This window comes from Haliotis rubra, unplaced genomic scaffold, assembly GCF_003918875.1.
Source record: "Haliotis rubra isolate DU_JTF1 unplaced genomic scaffold, ASM391887v1 Scf107, whole genome shotgun sequence".
In the NCBI taxonomy this organism is placed as follows: domain Eukaryota; kingdom Metazoa; phylum Mollusca; class Gastropoda; order Lepetellida; family Haliotidae; genus Haliotis; species Haliotis rubra.
In genome coordinates, this window is record NW_025764970.1 from 804,307 (window position 1) to 827,479 (window position 23,173).

Below are 23,173 nucleotides of genomic sequence, written 5' to 3' on the forward strand. Positions count from 1 at the left end.
TCCAGAGTCATTTATGATAAAGCATAGATAAGAAGCAGCGTGGAAATGATCTTTCAGTACTATGTGTATCTCTGAGTCCCAACCTCAGTTGTATTTCCTCTGCTGTGCAGGAGATGGTCTCTGATGGTAAATGGACCTGTAAACTTCCATGTGATAGCACCCTAGGCTCAATGTGTGTCTCCAGCACCCTACTTCTTGTCATAAAGAGTTGACTATATACCGAAGCTCCCATGAAGAATCTGGGTTAGAATTGGTCCCAACCAACCAACTTAATTGATGATGCAGTCAGACATGATTGCTTGGTTCGACATTCCCCAGCATTGCTCATACTGTCAATCACTGGATTGTTTAGTCCCGATAATTTATAAGCTGTGGACATATAGCTGGAACATGGCCGAATGTAGAAATAAGAGAATCATGTTAAAGCAGATTTGAACTCCCTCTACTCACTTATACATCTTGTATACTTTACACATTATTATGTTACTATTAATTATGAATTCATATTACTCACTTTCCAGTTCATAACTGCTCATATGTGTTTAAACCATGATAGATGTTGTTATTTTCCTGGTCACTAGATTAGTGTGCACTTTTCAATCTCAGCTCAGTTGGGTATTCAAATTGTTTTTCTCATTTTACAGGATATTACGCAGCAATCAACGTAAGAGTAAAACCAACAAGCCCAACCCTGGTGGAGGCCGCCCCCGCCCCAAGCCCAACCTGAAGCCTAAACCTGCACTGCCTCAATGCAAGTGTTTGTATGCCTATGATGCTCAAGACACAGATGAACTCAGCTTCAACGAGGGAGATATCATAGAATTGGTCAAAGAAGGTAAGAATTCTACAGAGGTTTTGAAGTAATATTTCACTTACAAGGTTGTCCTGTTGTGTAAGGCATCACAGTTTTCTATGCAGAGTTATGTCCCTTGGCAAGACATGCACCTTTGGGATCTGAATCCAAAGTTTGCCTTTCTTTTGTGTCCTGGTATGTCAGCACTATATTTGTCTCTTGTGGGCACGTGGGACCCTAGACCCTTGTCAAACACTATTTACTTTTAAACAAATAATCAAAATAAGGTGATTATTTTTGTTAGACATCATGTTTTCAATGTTCTTAGAAGTTAGAAATCAAATTTATGCTTTGATGGACTTATTCTTACATCTGAAATTTCAAGTTGCACTCTAAGGTTATAAGAGTTCAACTTCTGCTAGAAACAGTTATGATCAGAGAGCAGAAGTCATCTAGAGTGTCTGAAAATGTGTTTGAAAATGAAGTCAATATTATTTTAGAGATCAAGGTGATAATCTACATCTTGAGTATAATATGTACATTATAAGTTGTTCACTGGTCATGAGGGGGACATTGGTTGATGTACCCTCGATGTTTGTTTATGTTCCCTGAGCCCGAAGGGCCCTGAGGGACCAGTGAACAACGTATTTTCCTTATCGAACACCTCCGTGTTAATTTTGAACTGTTTGAAACATAGGTATGGGATCATAAAAAGGTGTACTGGAGTTTAAGCAACAGTCCAAACACTGCTAACACAAAGTGCCAAACGAATTCCGATAGTTCGGCATTTTCAGTCGGTAACATAGAAAATGTTACTCTCTTGTAAGCGGGGTACATTGATGGCTCAGCCAATCAGAAAATGACATTTATGAGTGAGGTAAGCTTCAATCAATTAGGCTGTGTCTGTGTGTTGTTGGTGCATGACTGGCAGCCGTCAGCTAGTGAGATGTGTTGACAAACTCCATGTTGTGTTCCAGACCCAGCTGGCTGGTGGCATGGCAAGCTCAGGGGGAAGGATGGCCTGTTCCCTGCCAACTATGTAGAGAAGCTGTAACTACACATCAACACACAGGCTCATTCACTGCTCAGAACAGACAGGTGGACAGGTCCCTTTACCGCTAGACAACAGCTGGAGAAATACCCCATACAGACCTGATGTGACCCCATGTGATATTCTGACTGAACATAACAGTGGTATAAAACCTAACAAGGGGTGCATGAAACCACCAGATTATTCCCCTTGTGATACCGCTACACGGAATTTATCTTTCGCCATTGTAAAAAACTGAAACAAATTGGAACCTGATAGAAATAAGCTTAGGTTCACAATGTAATTTTCATTGACTCACAAACAATGTGCATGTGTTTTGCTTCTGAGTAGGGCTTGAGGTATGCATTCATGTTGCATCACCATATTGTAACGAGTTGGGTGGAATTGAAATGTTAAGCTGGTACTGCCTCAGGAAATTTAGTTCACATGAGAGAGTGCAAGCTTTACTGGTCAGTAGCACTGGTTTGATTCCCCTACAGGGTTTGCCCACATGTTCCCTGCCTTTGTAAGACAGGGAAGATTTGTGAAAATGTAACAGTGCTAGTCATTATGAGAGTGTAAGAGAAATCTCCATTGTCTGCCACCATATGAGATAAACTACAACATTCAGTGAGATCTGTTACTATGAGATCCAGGTCAACCCCTGGCCATCGGCTGAAGACCTAGTATAATTATAAAGATTTACTTTGATATGGTATGTTCATATTGCTACACCATGTCTTTGAAAATTTCACTTATCCAGACCTCTGACACTAAAACGCCTCTGTGGGCTTGTCCGTTTAACATAGCACTTAGCAGGGATGGTAATTTTCCGCTGATCCGTGGAAGCCGATTTTATGTCAAATTGATCATTCTGAAGCCCCCATTCAAAGACACAATATTATGTTTTCAGCTGAAAATAGATATTCCTGTTGCCATCCCCGATGTAGTGATGATCTATCAGGCACGCCATGTCCATGGTTCCCTTGATGTCCAGAACATGGTGATATTGAACAGTATTATGTTAAAGATACATATATGGTTTAGTCTGCAGGCTGATGAGGTATTGTCTTGTATCGAGTTGTCTCTAGCTGAGGATAAACAACAGTGACCTTGGTGGATATGTTCCCAGTCCCACATTGATAAGGGGATGAACATGAAATGAGAAATGTCACAATCTCTGTCTAAGAAATGTTTGTTCTCCCTTGTCAAACAGAGAACCACATTGAGTAGATAGTATCAGCTCAAATCGTATTTGGACCATTTACAAAACAACTACTGCCTTGCACTAGACTTCAACATGGACTAACAAGTCATGAACAACTAGACATGTCTTGCTGTGCTGATTTCCAATCTGATAGGCACCAATAACTGCATGCTGGATTTAGTACGTGCAGGAAGAATATTCGAGTTACATCTTGTTTGTTTGGAAGTAGAGGTACTGTAGGACTAGAATTTGTTTATTATCCCCCGCAAAGCGTTTTGCGGGGGGTATTAAAATGGACTCTGTCCGTGCGTCCGTCTGTCCGTCCGTGCACATTTGTCTTTTCCGGAGCAGAACTCTAGAACCGTTCAATGTTTCTTCACCAAACTTGGCACATAGATAGATCTGGTGGTGTACTGGTGCCTTTTTGTAGTTTTCGAATTCTGAATAAAATATTTTTGGCGCTTCCATGGCAACAAGTTTGACTTAGCCTGAAATTGTGGTAGTGCTCTTTTCCGGAGCTGAACTCTAAAACTGTTCTCTATTTCTTCACCAAACTTGGCACATAGATAGATCCGGTAGTGTACTGGTGCCTTTTGGTAGTTTTGGAATTCTGAATAAAATATTTTTGGCATTTCCATGGCAACAAGTTTGACTTAGCCTGAAATTGTGGTAGTGCTCTTTTCCGGAGCTGAACTCTAAAACTGTTCACTATTTCTTCACCAAACTTGGCACATAGATAGATCTGGTAGTGTTCTTGTGCCTTTTGGTAGTTTTGGAATTCTGAATAAAATATTTTTGGCGTTTCCATGGCAACAAGTTTGACTTAGACTGAAAATTGGTTGTGCTCTTTTCCGGAGCAGAACTCTAAAACCGTTCAATATTTCTTCACCAAACTTGGCACATAGATAGATCTGGTGGTGTACTGGTGCCTTTTGGTAGTTTTGGAATTCTGAATAAAATATTTTTGGCGTTTCCATGGCAACAAGTTTGACTTAGCCTGAAATTGGTGGTAGTGCTCTTTTTTCGGAGCAGAACTCTAAAACTGTTCACTATTTCTTCACCAAACTTGGCACATAGATAGATCTGGTGGTGTACTGGTGCCTTTTGGTAGTTTGGAATTCTGAATAAAATATTTTTGGCGTTTCCATGGCAACAAGTTTGACTTAGCCTGAAATTGTGGTAGTGCTCTTTTCCGGAGCTGAACTCTAAAACTGTTCACTATTTCTTCACCAAACTTGGCACATAGATAGATCTGGTGGTGTACTTGTGCCTTTTGGTAGTTTTGGAATTCTGAATAAAATATTTTTGGCGTTTCCATGGCAACAAGTTTGACTTAGACTGAAATTGGTGGTAGTGCTCTTTTCCGGAGCAGAACTCTAAAACCGTTCACTATTTCTTCACCAAACTTGGCACATAGATAGATCTGGTGGTGTACTGGTGCCTTTTGGTAGTTTTGGAATTCTGAATAAAATATTTTTGGCGTTTCCATGGCAACAAGTTTGACTTAGCCTGAAATTGTGGTAGTGCTCTTTTCGGAGCAGAACTCTAAAACTGTTCTATTTCTTCAAACTTGGCACATAGATAGATCTGGTGGTGTACTGGTGCCTTTTGGTAGTTTTGGAATTCTGAATAAAATATTTTTGGCGTTTCCATGGCAACAAGTTTGCCTTTTGGTTGTGCTCTTTTTTGGCAGAACTCTAAAACCGTTCAATGTGTCTTCACCAAACTTGGCACATAGATAGATCTGGTAGTGTACTTGTGCCTTTTGGTAGTTTTGGAATTCTTAATAAAATATTTTTGGCGTTTCCATGGCAACAAGTTTGACTTAGCCTGAAATTGGTGATAGTGCTCCTTTCTGGAGCAGAACTTTAAAAAACCTTTCAATACTCTCCTTCCAATTTTCTATATTCACACCTAAATATTTGACATAATCATAACTCGTAGACAAAATCATGAAGAGTATTTTGCCATTGCGGGGGATATTGATGACTTTGTCTTTTTGTTCATATTTACAAACAATGTGCGTGTGTGATATCTGACAATGATGAAAGTCAAATGATCTCAATATTAATTTCTTGAAAGGGTGATACCGGAATTGTTCCCCAAAGTATTACATAGATGATTACAAATATTATCCTACACACATGTAACAGGTGATGTTCTCACTAGATAATATGAACACAAATTGACGAGAAGTCACATAGATAGGATTGGACGTCAGAAACTTCAGAAGCCTGTCAAATCCCCTTCAGTCCAACTCAGGTGAAGGTCAGTTCAAGGGAAGCCACTCTATCTGATCTCTTTGACCAAGTGATAACTTATGGCTAGGAAGGAGATAACTTGCAGCTGTATTTGTTATGAGATGGTCTGTGATGTTATAGATCTGGCTGATGTATGTATGTTGAATATATATTATATTTCAACTGAAACACTGCATATTTACAACCATTTACAGAAAATCACTTCTATATTCTTAACGTTTCCATCCATATTTTTGTGCCTTGAAATGTTAGATGGGTCATGTTCTGTATATTTTGTTTTGCACACTACAAAAGGTAAATATCCTATTTCAGATATTTTTTTTATACAAGACAAGTCTGTTCCGCCCATATGACTGAACACGGTGTATATTGAAATATGGATGAGCATATTTTTGGAAAATATTTTAAAGAGATCAATAGTGAATGTTTGCATGTAATGTACAATTCTGAACATGTTGACTGTGCCTTCCAGTGTTAGATCCAAAGTGTTTTTTAGTGTAAAAATGTTTTGCTTCGCTTTAAAACACAGGTGTTAGGGACCATTCATAATATATGGCTAGAAAGTGTGATGATGATTTTAAGAGGGGCTCACCCATTTTGTTCTGGGGAGCTAGTGGGGAAAGAGCAATTTTATACATAAAAATATGTTTAAAATTATGCTTAGAAATTATGGGAAGGGGAGGGGGGGAGTCATTGATTTTGTACATGACATGCAGGGTGAGGGTCACTTATTTTGTGCACACACACACACACACACACACACACACACACACACACACACACACACACCAGCCATAATTTATGAACGGTCCCTTATTGAGTGACAAGTTTAGTGTCAATATGTCAACTCAAAAGTATCAAGATATGTCAATATATTGATTAATAACATTTTAATTCTGTATGTGTTTTGATACAAATGTCCTGTCTGGGCCTTAAGATATCAGCTGTGTGCTAAAAATAAATTGGTCTGATTCATCCAATGTTAATATTGAATTTTCTGCCTTCTTACCTAACCATGGTCATTTCAATATTAGTAAACATTTCTGGACCATTAATATTTGATAAGTATGGATATTCATAAACTTGTAACAGTTATCACTATATATATCACTATACAATGTAATTGTTTTGTTTTTATGTTAAATCACAAGTCTTGTGATCTTAAGTGATCAACCATTTCCAGTGGGCATGAACAAGGAGAGACAATCATACTGTAGATTATGAAATAGGTTTCTTGTCACATTGACATGAATTATTCATGTGTTCAATGCATGTACAATCTCAGCTACATCCACCATGGTTTCTCCACTTAGTACTCATATACAAACATGTACCTGTCTGTATTCATTCTGAAGTCAAGCGGAAATATGATCTACCAAGCAAATAATAATATACAGCTGATTGTGTGCATGTTTGCCTGTACTACCAGTCTGATGCATTTAGCCTCAGAAATGACAGCAATAAAATTGTGTAGTGTTTACAGTCATCTGTAAATGTTATTTTGTTTCCTATACACCGTGTATTATGATTATAATTAGTAGATATAAATTTATTTTGTACAAAATATATGATTCATATAAGTGAATATTTCCTATGTATATACCTTTCTCTGTATATTTGCTACGATTTGTTTTTTTATTGCCGTATTGTTATGATCAAGCAGTGTAAATTGTCTTTCCAGAGCCCAGGGAATGTTTATAGTATATGTTAATAATTATTCCCATGTACTGTTGAATACAGTAAATGTATGATGGTAACAGGAGGTAATTATTTTGTTACATTTCTTGTTTTGTGTGTATTCTGCGATAAAACGGAATCCCAATACCTGACAACAGGGTTGCTATGCCAATACATATTTCTGTATAGATCTGAGATCTTCATTGAACTAACTTTTACAATTTATAAGTTAAAAAATTCACCCTTCATTGTGACTGTTAAACAATATGTAGTGGGGGTGTTTGAGTGTAAAATTATTCTTTTGTGTGGTATGATATCAATTTAAACCATGTGACCTTTACCAGTTGATCATTATATATGCCTCTCTTCAAAGTAAAGGTTAAAGAGGTGTTTTTTAAGGTGACATTGTGACGTGTTTAAGAACTTATTGTGTAACACTATTAGAGACTATATTGGAAAAGTGAAAAGTCCCTTGTCCATTAATACCATATAGTACTAATGACTAATCATTGTTTTAGTATATAGACAACTTGTATAGACAACTAGACAACTTGTATAGACAACTTGTCCCATCAGACTACATCTCTCAGGTACCCAGTTATGAATAATGGGTACCTTCTCATTAGGTACTTGAAACATCTTTGACAGGGTTATTATGATAATGTTTACCTCACCTTGATATATATATATGTATAAGAGGTTTGTCTGAAACTTTGATATCTCAAACTCAGGAGTCTCATGTTAGACCCGGTTATCGCTTCCTGTAAACAACTGTTGTGCAGTTCAGAGATTGTTTGTATACATCATTACTAGAAACAGGGTTCACAGCTATTCAGGAAAAATCCAGAAATGGGTGTGTTAGGAATGGGTGTGACATGCCACACGACATGGCCGTGTATCCCCAGATGATACATGGCGGTAAGTGATACATTTCTTTCTTTTTTAGCAGGGTTTGTAAGATGAAATAAGGAATGATAATTGCTTCACTTGTTTGTTTTAGATTGGGTTATATTGTTTTAGATGGGATTTGCTTTTGTACAGTTTATTTGCTGAAATAGTTTACTAGCTAGTCATGATTTCTATGATTTTAGATTCTATCAAATATATGCCCATCTCACTTAACGTTGCTTAATGAAGTGACAAGTACAGATGATTGACAATGAATAAAATCGTAGGAAAACATCTTGGTCATAGAAAATCTTGACAGAACTGTAAAGAACAGTTATGCAAGAACTGTGTAAAGTTCTATATTGATGAGTGATTGTTGTCCCATGAATTCCTGGTTTGTATAGAACACTGGACATGATATTACCCATCATGATGTAAACATTATTATTGTTACTCACCATGACCACTTTCAAGTTGTATATTATAGCTTCAGTTCTTTATACATATGTGTATATGCTTGGCTTGGACTATTTAAACTATGTACACCTGTTAAGCCTATTTTGATATCATTCTATATTATCTTCATTATGCATTCCCATTTTCAATAAACATCAATAGAAATGGTTGTGTTTGTGATTTCTGTTCAAATGGATTTGCCATTCTGTTTCGTGGTAAAGAAGAACCCTTTTATCCCGAAATTCTTGGGCATATTGTACATTGAAGCAGAATAAGCATGCGTGTAATGGAAAGCAAACAACCAGAAATATACAAAACATGACAAAATCACTTGTTTGGGTTTCCATATTTTATCTTCACGAATATGTTTCATAAAAACAATTATGAAAAAAATACAGACTGTAGTTTCTGAATATGTCCATTCTAAAAGGAAATATAATAAGTGGTACCTCCAGTCAACAGCATGTCACTTATTTCACAGCTTAAAAAAATGTGTCTGGACCACTGGTTGAAAAAGTGGGCAATATAAACCATACCATCAGGGCGGAGTAACACATAATTATTGTTATTGAATAGGAAACAGGTCAATGAAAATTACATGTCATTTTCAGTTCAGCTAGAATCTAAGCCTCCCTGTGGTTAAATGCTATAGTTTGCCTTATTCTTAAGAATAGGCTTAACTGAATGTGAACAAGACAGTTCAGTTGCTGACAACATGAGCAAATATCAAAACCATTAGGACATAATTATTCAAAATCTGCCTAATAAACGTCCCATGACGTGGATCACTGACAGGTAAAATCTAAGCTGGGTGTAAATCGACTCCATGTATGTCCTCCTGTTATGGGTTTCAGGGCGCTTAAGGAACATTCGTAGTTCACGAACAAACAAACAAACAAACTGGTGAATGACAACTTGATCTTGAAATACGCCAAGTCGCATAACGCAACGTGTAGATCTCGCTAACTACTGCAGTAGTGAAATGTAAGCTAAGGACAAATGCGGACCATATGTTTTCTTTCATAAACATGGTCTCCGTTTTCTCTTTGATTACATTTACCCTTAAATAAAATGAATCTCGACTATATTTAACACAGATGGTTACCCTCATAGCTTGGAAAGATATCGCTCTGTAACATAGCGAGAGTCCAACGATTGTTTACATTGGAAACAAGCACATGGTACTTCCGGTATCATGTGACATGCGCACAAGGAAGTGCGCTATGTTTGAATATCCGTTTTGTGTTGACAATATGAAATATGTGTTGACAGTGAATGGAAAGTAAGGAAGAGGGACGTAATTACACAACTGTAAACAGTTGGGTTTAAAAAGTTGAACACTGATACAAATACTGGTCCTTTGGAATGATGGGACATGGCGTTTTCTTCCCAAACAACCGAGCTAGCGAACAAACGTCAAGATGCTCTTGGGAACGCGTGTTTTGACATGTAAGCAAACACATTTTACTCTTCTAATATCTTGCCCTATTTCAGTGTCATTGACCGCTCACACCTGCCTTTAAAGTTATTTTGTGCACATTCACCCGTATGTTTGTGGTCATTTCTTTACATTGGCTAGGTGGCGTGGTTTTGCACGAATTTGCAAACAATGTCGGAGAGACATCAACAGTTTCTGACATTTAATCAATCTGAAACAGCGACACTGTCACTAGTGTCGGCGTCAGCAAGCCAAGAGTAGTACATTGAGTCAGGGACACTTAGTGTGTGCCTTTAAGCATAAAAAAAATATTAAAGGCGAATTGAAAATTGACTACAACTGAGGCCAAATAAAAAATGTGGTTCCAATTACACCTCTTTTAAATTTAGGGTAGGTAGGAATTCTTTTTTTTTACATTTTGTTTTTAAAAAGTAAACTGTAAAGTATGAACTAATAACACATTTATCAATGTCTAATTGTTATTTAAGCAAGCTTGCGGCCATCATGTCAACTTTCTCTATCAGAATGACCACGATGTCCATTGGTGCCAGGCAAAAACAATGGTATCCGAATTTTATTCATACCCTGGCGTCATGGGTTTCCGTGGTATTAAGAAATGTACGACAATGAGTAGGATCGCTGACATTGACAAGTCATATAAACATAATATAGTGTTAAACTACATACCTGTGTATCATTTAATGTCAATAAAACCCTAGTGTCATTCTGAATTTCATTGTAAACCGTATCAGACGACAGGCGGCCATTGTGCACAATGTGCACAACGGTGACGTCATATGTTTCTGTGGTATTCCTCACAGATGAAACTACGGGCGCACAGCACATGCCACAATCTCATGTGTTGGTGACATCCAATCCAGAAGAGTTAATGTAGGCTTACAATAATAAACGAAGTTGGAAAATTGTAACACAGTCACCAATTTTAAAGAATTAACACAATAGTCACATATATCTTCAGCATAAATTTCCTGTTCTCCAAATATGTACTGTTGAACAATGGAATACGTAATGAATTCTTCATGAGGTTTGCACAATTTACACTGTGATTACTCTTCAATATGACATGGACAGTAAAATCCGTCGTGACGGCGAAGGAACGAGGTGGTACAACAATACTTGAGATGCACCCAATGCTCACAGTCACGAAACGTGCACTGACCCCACTTGGTGAATTCCACTTGTGGACAACGACGCAATTCTTCGGGCTGAAATTTACCACAAACACAACACTTCTCGTCTTCGCTGTCAGTCACATCTGAATCAGATCGGTCATCGTCGCTGGATATAAGCAGCTTGTCGGGGAAGAATGAGACTTATTGGCGACTGATGAGCGACCTGATTTCTGTTGTTTTTTCCTGGCAGTAGATTTCTTCTGTTTGATGTTTTCTTCGTTTCGGGCAGCTGAAGATTTCACATGAGTCGCAGATGGCTTTTTAGTCTGATTTACATATTCCATGACCTGTGTAGATATAGCAGGCTCTGTGATAGCTTGACCGCCGACGATCTTGTGTATGGACCGGCGTGGTTTCTGAGACTTCTTAAGAGTGACTACGGAAGATGTTCATCAAAGAAATCGGGATCGGCGCGAGGTCTGTGTGTGATTCCTCCATGAATCACATGACCTGTGTAGATATAGCAGGCTCTGTGATAGCTTGACCGCCCGATCTTGTGTATGGAGCGGCGTGGTTTCTGAGACTTAAGAGTGACTACGGGAAGATGTTCATCAAAGAAATCGGGATCGGCGAGGTCTGTGTGTGATTCCTCTGATGTTTTTCCGCTTGTTCCTTAGCATAGGTCGATGGCTTGAGGAAAGATCTGTCAATAGACGCTGGATTGAAAGGAAATATCCCACATTTCGAAATGAGCTCTGCAAGTTGAATGAAGAGAGAGAGAGTTCATATGCTTTGCATGCAAGTCCACAAACGCTGTACCTATTGGACGGTTCCGAATTCAAAGCGTTTATATTTCCTGCATTCGGCGCTGAAAATCTTGGTAAATGGTCCAAAACAACCAACATCAATGGGTTGAAGTACATGACTTGTGTGCGGTGGCAACACAAATAAGATAATCCCCTTTGACACAGCAAAATCAATGAGTGCTGGTGTTATATGTGAACGGTGTCCATCATAGATTAGCAGGACTTTCTTCTCGTTTCCGATATTGGCGTATCTTGAGAAGTGTTCAACCATCCAACGTTGGAAAATATCGGGATTGGACCAACCACTCTCACTGACTGTTCCAGATGTACCAACGGTGGATCCTTCGAGCAAGTCATCCCACATACGAGTCCCAGGAAAAATGAAGAAGGGTGGGATCTTCTGGCCGATAGCGTTACTGCACCCAAGAACTGTTACAGTAGCCGATTTTTCAGGGCAGATCTCGATGGGAACCTCAGTAGACGATCCAACAACTTGGGGTGCTGAGTGTGTTAAATTTATCCCCTTCTCGTCAACGTTGTAGATCATCTCTGGGCTTGACTTTAACTGGTACTTGTCAAGGACTTCTTCCAGCTGCGAGAAATACTTCTCTACATTTTCCTCTGATGTTGCTGTAGCTCGAAGCTGTGTGAGTGAACGAGGACGTCTCAGTTTTAGTTCTGGCCATCTGCCCATGAAGCTATAAAACCACTGCAAAGACAGATTATTGTCTTGCTTGGTTCTTTTATGCAAAGTGATAGCATACTCCGTCCCAAGGGAGATAACTTGTGCCCTGGTGTAGCCATATCCGACAGACGCCATAAGTTTCAAATGACTGACAAGACGAGCCTCTTCTTCTTGACTTAATAGCGGTCCTGGACCTGAAGACGAGCATTCTGGCGAAGTGATGCCTTTCACCCGGTCCCTAAGAATTTGTTCAGGTACAGAATGTATCTTAGCAGCCTTATACACAGAAACCCCTTTTTCAATTACTTCTAGGTAGGCAGTTTGAAGTTGAGTAGGGCTGTAAGATCGATGCTGCCATTTTCGTCGCGCAGGAATGCCCTACAATGGTGAAAAAAACAACTTAAGAGATGACCCTATCAGGCTTTCATACTTCTTAAAATAGAGCAGGATTCCCCTACTAGGTCACGTGATTATTTTTATTTATTACGTCAGCTAGCAGACGAGCGATGTTTGGAAAACTTTGAAGCTGAAGAAGTTTATAGAAAATGTTTGTAAAGATCGCACAAAAAGTGCAAAGTTTTTAATATTAGATGGCTGTACTTACGCAAATTGACGAAACTCTCAACATTTTTTTGCTCGGAGCCGTGACGATCAACTGATATATGTAAACAATCGGTAGGTTGCGCGATTTGGTGAGCGGCTCGCGAGAAATTATGTCATTAAAAAATACCATGGAAACGTGAGTACCACGGAATCGTATGACGGCAGGGTACCTCTTAAAAAATCTAGGGTCGGCACCAGAATTCAAGGGTTGTGTCAGGTAATCGGAACCACAACATTCTTTTTTAAGCCCAACATACATATTCTGGTGTAACTATAGAATGTGTTTTTCCACATTGGTAGTGGGTTAGGGTTAGGTTTGGGCCGAGCATATTCTATAGGGTCTCTGGGTTAGGATTAGGTCATGGGAAAACATTATATAGCTGCTTCTGGGAGCAGTGGGGTATAAGCACTCCTTCTGAAGCTGAAGAGCCAGGTTCGATTCCCCTTATGGGTACAACGTGTAAAGATAATTTCAGGTGTGCCCCTCCATGATATTGGTTGGTGTCGCTGGGCCTTATTTGTTCGAGCCAGACGCTAGTGATAGTGAAAACGTTGATCAGCCTCGCTCATCACGGGTTACGGTTAATTTCTTCAACCTAAACAGTGCGACATTAAGAAGGGTGGATGCCCATCAGATGCAGTTATTTGAAAATATCCCCAGTAGTTCTTGTCTGATTGTAATAAAGTATCAAAGCAGTGTAGGCTTTTTCAGGTTTTCTAATGCTTGGATGGTATAATGACTGATCCAAATTGATCCCATTTCTGTGTTTTTTTTTACCTCGATTTTTAATCATGTCATGTAAAAATATGACGTCTATTACGTATGGTATTAAATATTGACATTTGATTTATTTGAATCCGTAAACTAAACCACCCTACTTTGCCATTGCTAAAAGAATCTGAAAATTTACTTAGGTAAATAGGTACATCAGTTTTAGCACACAGCAAATGGTTATATGAAGTTTTGTTCATATTCTCAAAACAGTGTCGGCCCATAAGTTTTCACATGCAATTAAAATTGCATACAATACAGCAATTAATACACCCTTGTTGTAACCCGTGTTGGGTGGTATAAACCTACACGTGTTATTTGTCATCATTCAATTGATGGTCAGTTAATGAAATTAAAACAGGTATAATTAGTGGTAACACCACTTAGATTACCCGACATAGGTTCCCATTTGGCATTTCTTGTGTCTGGAGTAAATACTCAACGTTATAAACATCGATCAAAGGATTAACCGATAACACGCTGATTGATTAATTACTTTTATCTTGCACAGCGGATTTGTCAAAAGGTAGTGTTTATGTATGTAGATTTACTAATGTATACTGAATACACTCTGTTGTGTCTGTGTAAAAACGTCCTTCTTTCAAAGGATTAACCGCCAATACATTGATTGACTGCTCATTATTGGCTAACTAAATTACTTTTCTTTTGAAGTATGGCATACATAATGCAATAAGTTGCCAGGTGTGCTATCTTGGGTGACCAATGAAACTATACACCAATGTGAAATACCTGAAACGATATATCACTCTTTCGTATATTAGACTGTTAAAAGACACATCACTTGGAACAGCTGCAGATGAATGTCATATCACTCGTTTTTGTGGATATTAATGGATACATTCCTCGAACAAGGTAATAGCCCGACATTGATCCTATAACTTAAATCTGTTTTAATTTGAATATTTGCATTTTGTTTTTATTCATTTGTCGTAGCATTCAACAGAATCATTGTTTTCGCCATGAAGTGTAATGAGACAGACAATATACACTAGGGCGTGTGTGCGAATTATGATCCACATTGGCAAACTATAAAATGTCTAGATATTACAGTCCTGTTGTAAATTCACTATAAGTATCAGCAGATCAAATATAAAGACGTACATTGACTAGTATCTACATACAGGTGAGTTGACATCAACCACGTGAATGTAGCAAGAATTTTATCGTGCAGTATTGTCACTTCGACCCCCACCTCGCTTTCGTTGAAGAAATCGTTATGTTACAAGTTGTGTCATGCAAAATCCTTTTGGTCATGATTCAAATACATATTTAACTACGAGTAGAAAGTAGTTTTGATTTTCTAACTTGATGAAAACAAACCATAATCTCATTAATTCTAACAGACTTTAGCCCGTGATTTTACGATTTTAAAAAATGGTGGCGTCCTGTCACGAACATCCGCCAGTCTGAGGATAAATGCTATTTAGGTTTGTTTTCACCGAGTTACAAAATCAAAACTACTTTCTACTGGTAGTAAAATATGTATTAGATGGATGGCCAGTAGGATTTTGCATGACATAGCTTATAACATTACAATTTCTCCCGTGGAAGCGGGGGCAGTGGGGTAGCCTAGTGGTTAAAGCGTTGGCTCGTCACGCCGAAGACCCGGGTTCGAATCCCCACATGGGCACAATGTGTGAAGCCCATTTCTGGTGTCCCCTGCCATGATGTTGCTGGAATATTGCTAAAAGCGGATATAAAACCATACTCAGTCAGTCAGTCAGTCTCGTGTAAGCGAGGTGGGTGTCAACATAATACCACTTACAGTATTATTGCTACTTCGACCACAACCTCGCTTCCGAGGAAGAAATCGTTATGTTACAAGTTGTGTCATGGAAAATGTTTATGGTCATGAATCAGATACATATTTTACTACAACTAGTAAGTAGGTTTGATTTTTTAACTTCCGTGAAGCGATCTGAACACAAGTAAGATATCGTTTCAGGCTTTGCACTCACAAACATAACCCATTTAGCACGAACTGCGGGGTCCTGTGGAAATCTGTGCATGGTGACACTATCGCCCGACCCCTTGGAGCAATTGCGACAGCAAAACAATTCAGCGAGAGTGAAGCAGGCGACTTTTTGGCAACTTTTAATCGCTCGGTATTAATTAAGTTTTTATCCCACCGGCATGTAATGTGGTGGGATATAGTCGTTGCCTCGTCCGTAATCATTTTGTTTCCAGAGCATAACTCAAAGACCGTTCAATATTTTTCAACAAAATTTGGTAGATATGTCAAACATAACCTAAGGTGGTGCCTTTTGCTATTTACAGATTATTGTCATTTTTATTAATCTCGGTTTCCATGAAAACGTTTTGGACTTAGTCTTAAAGAGGGGTGGGCTTCGTTTCCGGAGCATAACTCAAGAACCCTTCAATATTTTTCAACAAAACTTGGTAGATATATCAAACAGAACCTTAAGTGGTGCCTTTTGCTATTTGTAGATTTTTGTCATTTTTATTTTTCCCGATTTCCTTGGAAACGATTCAGGCTGCGGGGTCCTGTGGAAATCTGTGCATGGTGACACTATCGCCCGACCCCTTGGAGCAATTGCGACAGCAAAACGATTCGGCGAGAGTGAAGCAGGCGACTTTTTGGCAACTTTTAATCGCTCGGTATTAATTAAGTTTTTATTCCACCGGCATGTAATGCAGTGGGATATAGTCGTCGCCTCGTCCGTAGTCATTTTGTTTCCGGAGCATAACTCAAAGACCGTTCAATATTTTTCAACAAAAATTGGTAGATATGTCAAACATAACCTAAGGTGGTGCCTTTTGCTAGTTACAAATTATTGTCATTTTTATTAATCTCGGTTTCCATGAAAACGTTTTGGACTTAGTCTTAAAGAGGGGTGGGCTTCGTTTCCGGAGCATAACTCAAGAACCCTTCAATATTTTTCAACAAAACTTGGTAGATATATCAAACAGAACCTTAAGTGGTGCCTTTTGCTATTTGTAGATTTTTGTCATTTTTATTTTCCCGATTTCCATGGAAACGATTCAGACTTAGTCCCAAAAGTGAGGGGTGGGCTTCGTTTCCGGAGCATAACTCAAGAACCGTTCAATATTTTTCAACAAAACTTGGTAGATATATCAAACAGAACCTTAAGTGGTGCCTTTTGCTATTTGTAGATTTTTGTCATTTTTGTTTTTCCCGATTTCCATGGAAACGATTCGGACTTAGTCCCAAAAGGGAGAGTTGGGCTTCGTTTCCGGAGCACAACTCGAAAACTTCTTAATATCTTTCAGCAAAACTTTGCAGATATGTGAGGCAGATCCCAAAGTGGTGCCTTTTGGTATTTGCAGACTTTTGTGAATTTTATTTTCTCGGTTTCCATGCAAACGATTTGCTATTTACAGATTTTTGTCTTTTTTATTTTTCTAGGTTTCCATGGAAACGATTTAGACTTAGTCTCAAAAGGGAGGGGTGGGTTTCGTTTCAAAAACTTCTTAATATCTTTCAGTAAAACTTGGCAGCTATGTGAGGCAGATCTTGAAGTGGTGCCTTTTGCTATTTGCAGATTTTTGTCATTTATGTTTTTCATCATTTCCATGGAAACGATTTGCACTTAGTGTAAAATCAAGCTGGACTTTGAGTAACTGTCAGATGATTTGTTCTTTCAAAGATGTGGGGGCCGGGGGGATATGTCATCTTCTGATGACTCTTGTTTAAGAATGAATTTGGTGTTCCGCATAAGACTAACCACAAATCTTTCATATGTAATGGTTAAAAAAGTACAAAAAAACAAAGTTTATTTGTTCTTTAATGCATATGGACAGTATTAGGTGACATCTTTTAAAAAATTACGTCAGCTAAATTCCTTCACTTTCTTTGCCTAACTAGAAATATTATGAAAACAAAAACAATAGGAGGTGCAGGTGTAGAGAAGGATCTCCCATGTTCTTCATAATATGAGCCTGATAAGACAAAATGTGTATCTTTCTATTATCCCCACCCACATATAAGTGAAATTGACATGACATTTGTTGTGAGATTACCTTTCTGTGGTTCTTGTCTTTGCAGGACAGAATATTTGGACTTATTGAATGAGCTTTGTATCAACCTGTCACTGTAACCTGAAAATTTGCATAAATATAAGTGAATATTCCAGTGACACTGATGCTATAATAATACTCAAGTCCATGTAGACAGTAAAAACATTATAAAAATTATTCAGCAGTACTGGAAAATCTTGACAATATAATTAACTTCATTTAAATAAAGTATATTTGAAATTTAATTTGCTTGACTAAGCTAAAACTATGAGCTAAGCACATGTATTTCAAAATGGACCTCATTTGCTGACCGTCTGACATTTAACATTTGAATGTTTATATTCAGAGTGAATTCACTGAGTATGTATTAGAGCAGTGTTATATCATTACAGATATAGGTAGGCATGGACATATATCAGTGAAGTAACAAACAGGTGTGTTAATTTGCTAGCATGTGGAATGCCCACCTGAGACAGTGTGGATTAAGTCAGATTATCTGCCTTGGTGTGGGGTGTTAGCTGTAAATCCCTCCCTTTTAGCAGCCACCTTATATTTGAATGTGATTGTTTCAGGGGATACCAAGTAATTCCAATACTTTCCCAGCTGAGGATTTCATCTTAGTCAGTGTAGAAATGTGTCATGTGCGGAATTATTAAGTTACTGTTATATCTATAATATGAAACTTTTGTCTCCATTGCTGACAGCGGTTTCTTTCTTACATATATGTGTAACTGATGACACTGATCACTTTTTAACATATACAAGTGATTGACATAGAGAGAAATAGTTATTGTATGAAAGTACAGACATGTGGTAAACTGGTTTCAACAGCGTGCGCAGTGAAATAGGTTCACGCAGCTTGGAAGCGGGTTGTCCGGTAAAAATACTCGGTGAAGGCTTTGGTGTGAGCTATTTTTCTAATGTTTTGTTGATATCTCACTGGCACGAGCTTTTTATATGTTATGACAATAAATTAACTGTTTATATAATTTCATTTGTCTATTTCACCAAACGTTCTTCTTACTGAGTCACTTTCTCAGTTCGATACTTAAAAGCAATGTCATTATTTAGCGTTGACAGAATTTCTAACTGTGATATAGATATGTCGTTGTCACAGACAAAACACAATGTCTTGTTTTATTGACACCTGTGTGTCTGCCTGCCTGTCTGCTAATGACAATATTCAATACACAGCTGCTATCACTGACCACATGCAATTTGAACTTAACACCAATCAGGCTATACACCATAAACAAAATGCATTGATTTATGGCCCGAGTTCGGTCTCTGTCACATTATGTAATTACACAGACAGGCAGGTGTGATACTTGAACACTTGACATGTTATGATGTCTGTTGATTGTAAAATGTTTATACACAAAAAATGAGCATGTATTTACAAAACCCAACATCTCTATATATACACACACAATGAGCCGTGAGGGCTTCTGCAAATGAACCAGCCGTTACACTTGAGTGCACACCCCCCCGCTCTGACTGGGTTCAGTATCCCGGCTGCTTCGTTTCTTGGGAAGTAAAACGAAGTACACAATATTGCACTTTTGATTTGCGATTGTACGCTTATAATTTTGTTTATGTTTTTTCATAACCAGCAATGTATATTATATGTCATGAATTAGTGATAATTGTGTTTTAATTATGTTGATTTTTTGGTTGCATGTGACCTTTAAAGTTAAACTCAATAAATCAATAATCTAAAATATCATCGATAGGAAGAGTCATTAAAACTGTGTGTTCGATAATATCTTTTTTTGTTTGTTGCTTTTTCCACATTATTCAATAAATGCTAAAATAGTTGATTGTCTTTCTTATTGCTGGCTAAATAAATCAATAATCAGAAATATCATCTATAGGAAGAATTATTAACAGTTATCGATTCTTAGTCTCGATCAGTCTCTATGATCTAAGTCAGTAGCCAGCCCTGTTTATTTCATTTGAATATTATATATTTCTCATGAATTCTCCCCACTTTAAGGTACAGATGGTGGCCGCCCACTGCTGCTGCTGTTGGCGATATCAACCACACATATGTTGATGTGACTATCATGTATGCCAGTGTACATATGGTCAGGGCAAATGTTCATAAGAGTATGCATTCTTGCATGACTGCATGTTCTAACATGGAGTTGCATACATTAATTGATGGCCGTGTCTTGATTGAGGTTTGCCAAGACTGTACCTATGTGATATGAGCTACATCACATGGGACATTCCTAAGGCATTGACACACTGTGAGATAGCTATTGTTAAAAATATTTTTTAAAAACACTCATAAAGCTCTTCTAGCGTATTTTGGTTACAGTGGTTTGGGTTAAAAATGAAGGGATTTTTTTATCATGTTTTGTTCCTGTCATCTGTTGAATGAGTGACATTCGATGTCTCCACCCACACCCAAAGCCACACCGACCCACCCACATACACACTGCTGCACACATGCGCACACAGACGATCACTGATCTTAGTTCAATATTTCACTCATATGACGACGTGCATGCATATGTATGTGTGGCTGCTTGTACTAGCCCAGACTTAAGCTGGTTTTATAGTGCTAGCTCACTGAGATACCATGCCGCAGTTAAGCATGAATACCCCACTCAGACACATGATACTGACTCTAAGCCGACCAGTCCTTGTTGTACCCATTAATGCCAGGAATCAGGCAGGGACCAACAAGTACCATAATTTAACATCTTTTGGTATTTTCTCGAATTGTAACATATTACCTAGTCAATACTAAGTCTAGTCAATACTAAGTCTAGTCAATACTAAGTCTAGTCAATACTAAGTCTAGTCAATAGTCAATACTAAGTCTAGTCAATACTAAGTCTAGTCAATAGTCAATACTAAGTCTAGTCAATACTAAGTCTAGTCAATACCAAGTCTAGTCAATACTAAGTCTAGTCAATACTAAGTCTAGTCAATAGTCAATACTAAGTCTAGTCAATACTAAGTCTAGTCAATACTAAGTCTAGTCAATAGTCAATACTAAGTCTAGTCAATAGTCAATACTAAGTCTAGTCAATAGTCAATACTAAGTCTAGTCAATACTAAGTCTAGTCAATACTAAGTCTAGTCAATAGTCAATACTAAGTCTAGTCAACACTAAGTCTAGTCAACACTAAGTCTAGTCAATACTAAGTCATGCTGTGGCTACCTAAACACAGTATTCAGAATATTTTGGAATATTGTACCTATAAACATGGTTAATGTATATAATTAGTGTCCCATTTCTGGATAGATTATGAATATGATCCAGAGAGGATTAAATGCTCCTACAATACCTGACAAACCCTGTCAATGTTTCACAGGAGACACTTGTGGCTCCTCCACGATCCCTGACTCAGAATACTCATTAGGGGTAATGTTTCACCATCAGACAGTCACCCAGGTGGAACCCACGCTGGAGTCACCTTGGATCACAGATAATGACTTATTAATCATTATGGTGTAGAATGATAACTTTAGACTACAATCTCTTGTATTCTTCTGTCGGCATACCTCAGGAGGACCTTTGACTGGGTTTCAATAAAGGATAATACAATCCCTGAAGCGGGTAAATGTGTGTGTTGGCATGTTTATCAGAAAAATGATCTTACTTTGAAATGTCTTCATTCATAATCGGCTTGATGTTAAAGTTTGTCATGGAATATCATGAATTTTTTCTTTCATTTCTTTTTTGACATGATGTGTCTATTGTCTGATCTAGTCATGATGATTGTTTTTTGTTCTCTGATAATAGAGACTTTGATGATCCTTGAACCAAACAATTGTCATTTGTTATAAGTTATGCCAGACAGGGGGAGGTAAGCTGTTTACTCATAATGATCATTATGATAAGTTATGTAACTTTCATGTATAAGCAAAACCCAAACAGTGTAAATAGATGTTCAGGTTCTGTTTGTGGAGGAATCTAACTTTTACTTAAAATAACACATATTTAGAAATGTTTGAACTCTTTGAAAGAGTTGCGCTGGAAAATCGCAAGAACCCAAGCATTCTATTCCCATTTAGTGTCAAACAAGATTTGGATTATGAGATTCATCCATATCTCTCTTCTTACGTTTTACTGTGTGTACATTCTGTAGTTCTTAGGTGGGTGGATAGAACTTGTGCCAGAGAGGTGAAGGGTGGAGGTTTTATCTCCAGGCCACATGTTTCCAAACGATGTTAAAAGATGGTGCTTGTTGGGAGTTATCCTGTGTGTTACTGGTCACTGAGAGGATAAAACACTGACTAACAAGCTTACACTCAATATACTCTGTCTGAATAGGATGTGTATACTACATCTGTGGCAAGGTATTTTGATTGCATGGTACTCTGAACCTGGCATATTAGCCACACACATCCATACATGTATTGCTCTATGAGATCTGTCTGTCTGCTAGTTGCGCATTTTCTGTTTCCAGAACAAACATTGAATATTTTGTTTGAAACTTGCTCTAGCATCAGTCTAGTGGTGAGCTGGTCTCTTGAGCTAGATGATTTAGGTTATTGAAAAATACTGAACAGCATTATGTTTCGCCAAGGTATCCAATAGCAATGAACCAAAAGTAGGTATAAGTAGCCAAACTTCACCAGACCAGGGCAATATGTCCTGATGTTATATTTTAAGTTTTGTAACCAGAAACTATGGAGTTATGTTGAATGAAAATATCAAAAGATTTCAGTCCGATGAATATGGCTAGTTTGGGGCTATGGAGAAGACATGTGAAGGTGTTGAGTTGATTGTATTTGGCATTAAAGATAGCTCAAGTTGAAAAAGGGATTTTAAACATGGAAAGATGAACAGTTTGTTAGTTTTGTCATTCTTAAGCTTAAAAAGGTGATTAATATTGAAGACTGTGTTTGAACCCTTAGCTTCAAGATGCGTGACAACATTTAATCTGCCCACCCAGCTCTGCTTTTTAAAGTTTGTAGTCTGGAGCAACCTTACTGGAGAACTTGGGCTGTGAGATTGTAAACCCAGTGCTGGTTGCCCGGTGTGTGTGTAAGCCAACAGGCTCACGATAGAGACATGTGCCAGGAGGGAAGACTTCTACATGCCCAGAGAATTATAGATTGCTTTAAATCACTTCTTTGCTGCCAGTTGCTTAGACATGAGTAAGTGTTAAAACAACGAACTCGGCACTGGCTGTGAAGCAACAAGATATCGCCTCAATCCCAATGTTTGTCTGTATCTATTCCCAGCTATTTGTTACTAGGTTCGTGTTCACAATTCATAGTATATTTTAAGAACTAATGAAAAATCTGTGGGGGTGTTAAGTGCAGTACAATCAATACAGTCAGATTGATCAATCTTGAGTGAAGATTTTGTCTCGTTAATCAGGCTTATAATCCTCCTTCTTAAGACATTCGTCTAGGATAATCCTCACACTTTAGACTT

At 38.0% G+C, this 23,173-nt stretch overlaps 2 protein-coding genes across 3 annotated transcripts in view; both read left to right on the forward strand.

Annotated features, from left to right (window-relative positions):
* LOC124279505 (unconventional myosin-Ie-like) overlaps nt 1-3,282 on the forward strand; it is a 75,941-nt gene extending 72,659 nt beyond the window's left edge. For both annotated transcript variants that reach the window (XM_046715338.1, XM_046715343.1), the window contains 2 exons: nt 645-835; nt 1,771-3,282. In XM_046715338.1, coding sequence (XP_046571294.1) covers nt 645-835; nt 1,771-1,847 — 268 coding nt within the window. In that variant the 3' untranslated portion in view covers nt 1,848-3,282. The remainder of the gene's footprint in view (nt 1-644; nt 836-1,770) is intronic.
* Nucleotides 3,283-9,543: 6,261 nt separating this feature from the next.
* LOC124279522 overlaps nt 9,544-23,173 on the forward strand; it is a 52,552-nt gene continuing 38,922 nt past the window's right edge. The window contains exon 1 of the mRNA XM_046715349.1: nt 9,544-9,761. The gene's annotated coding sequence lies outside the window, so the exon portion shown is untranslated. The remainder of the gene's footprint in view (nt 9,762-23,173) is intronic.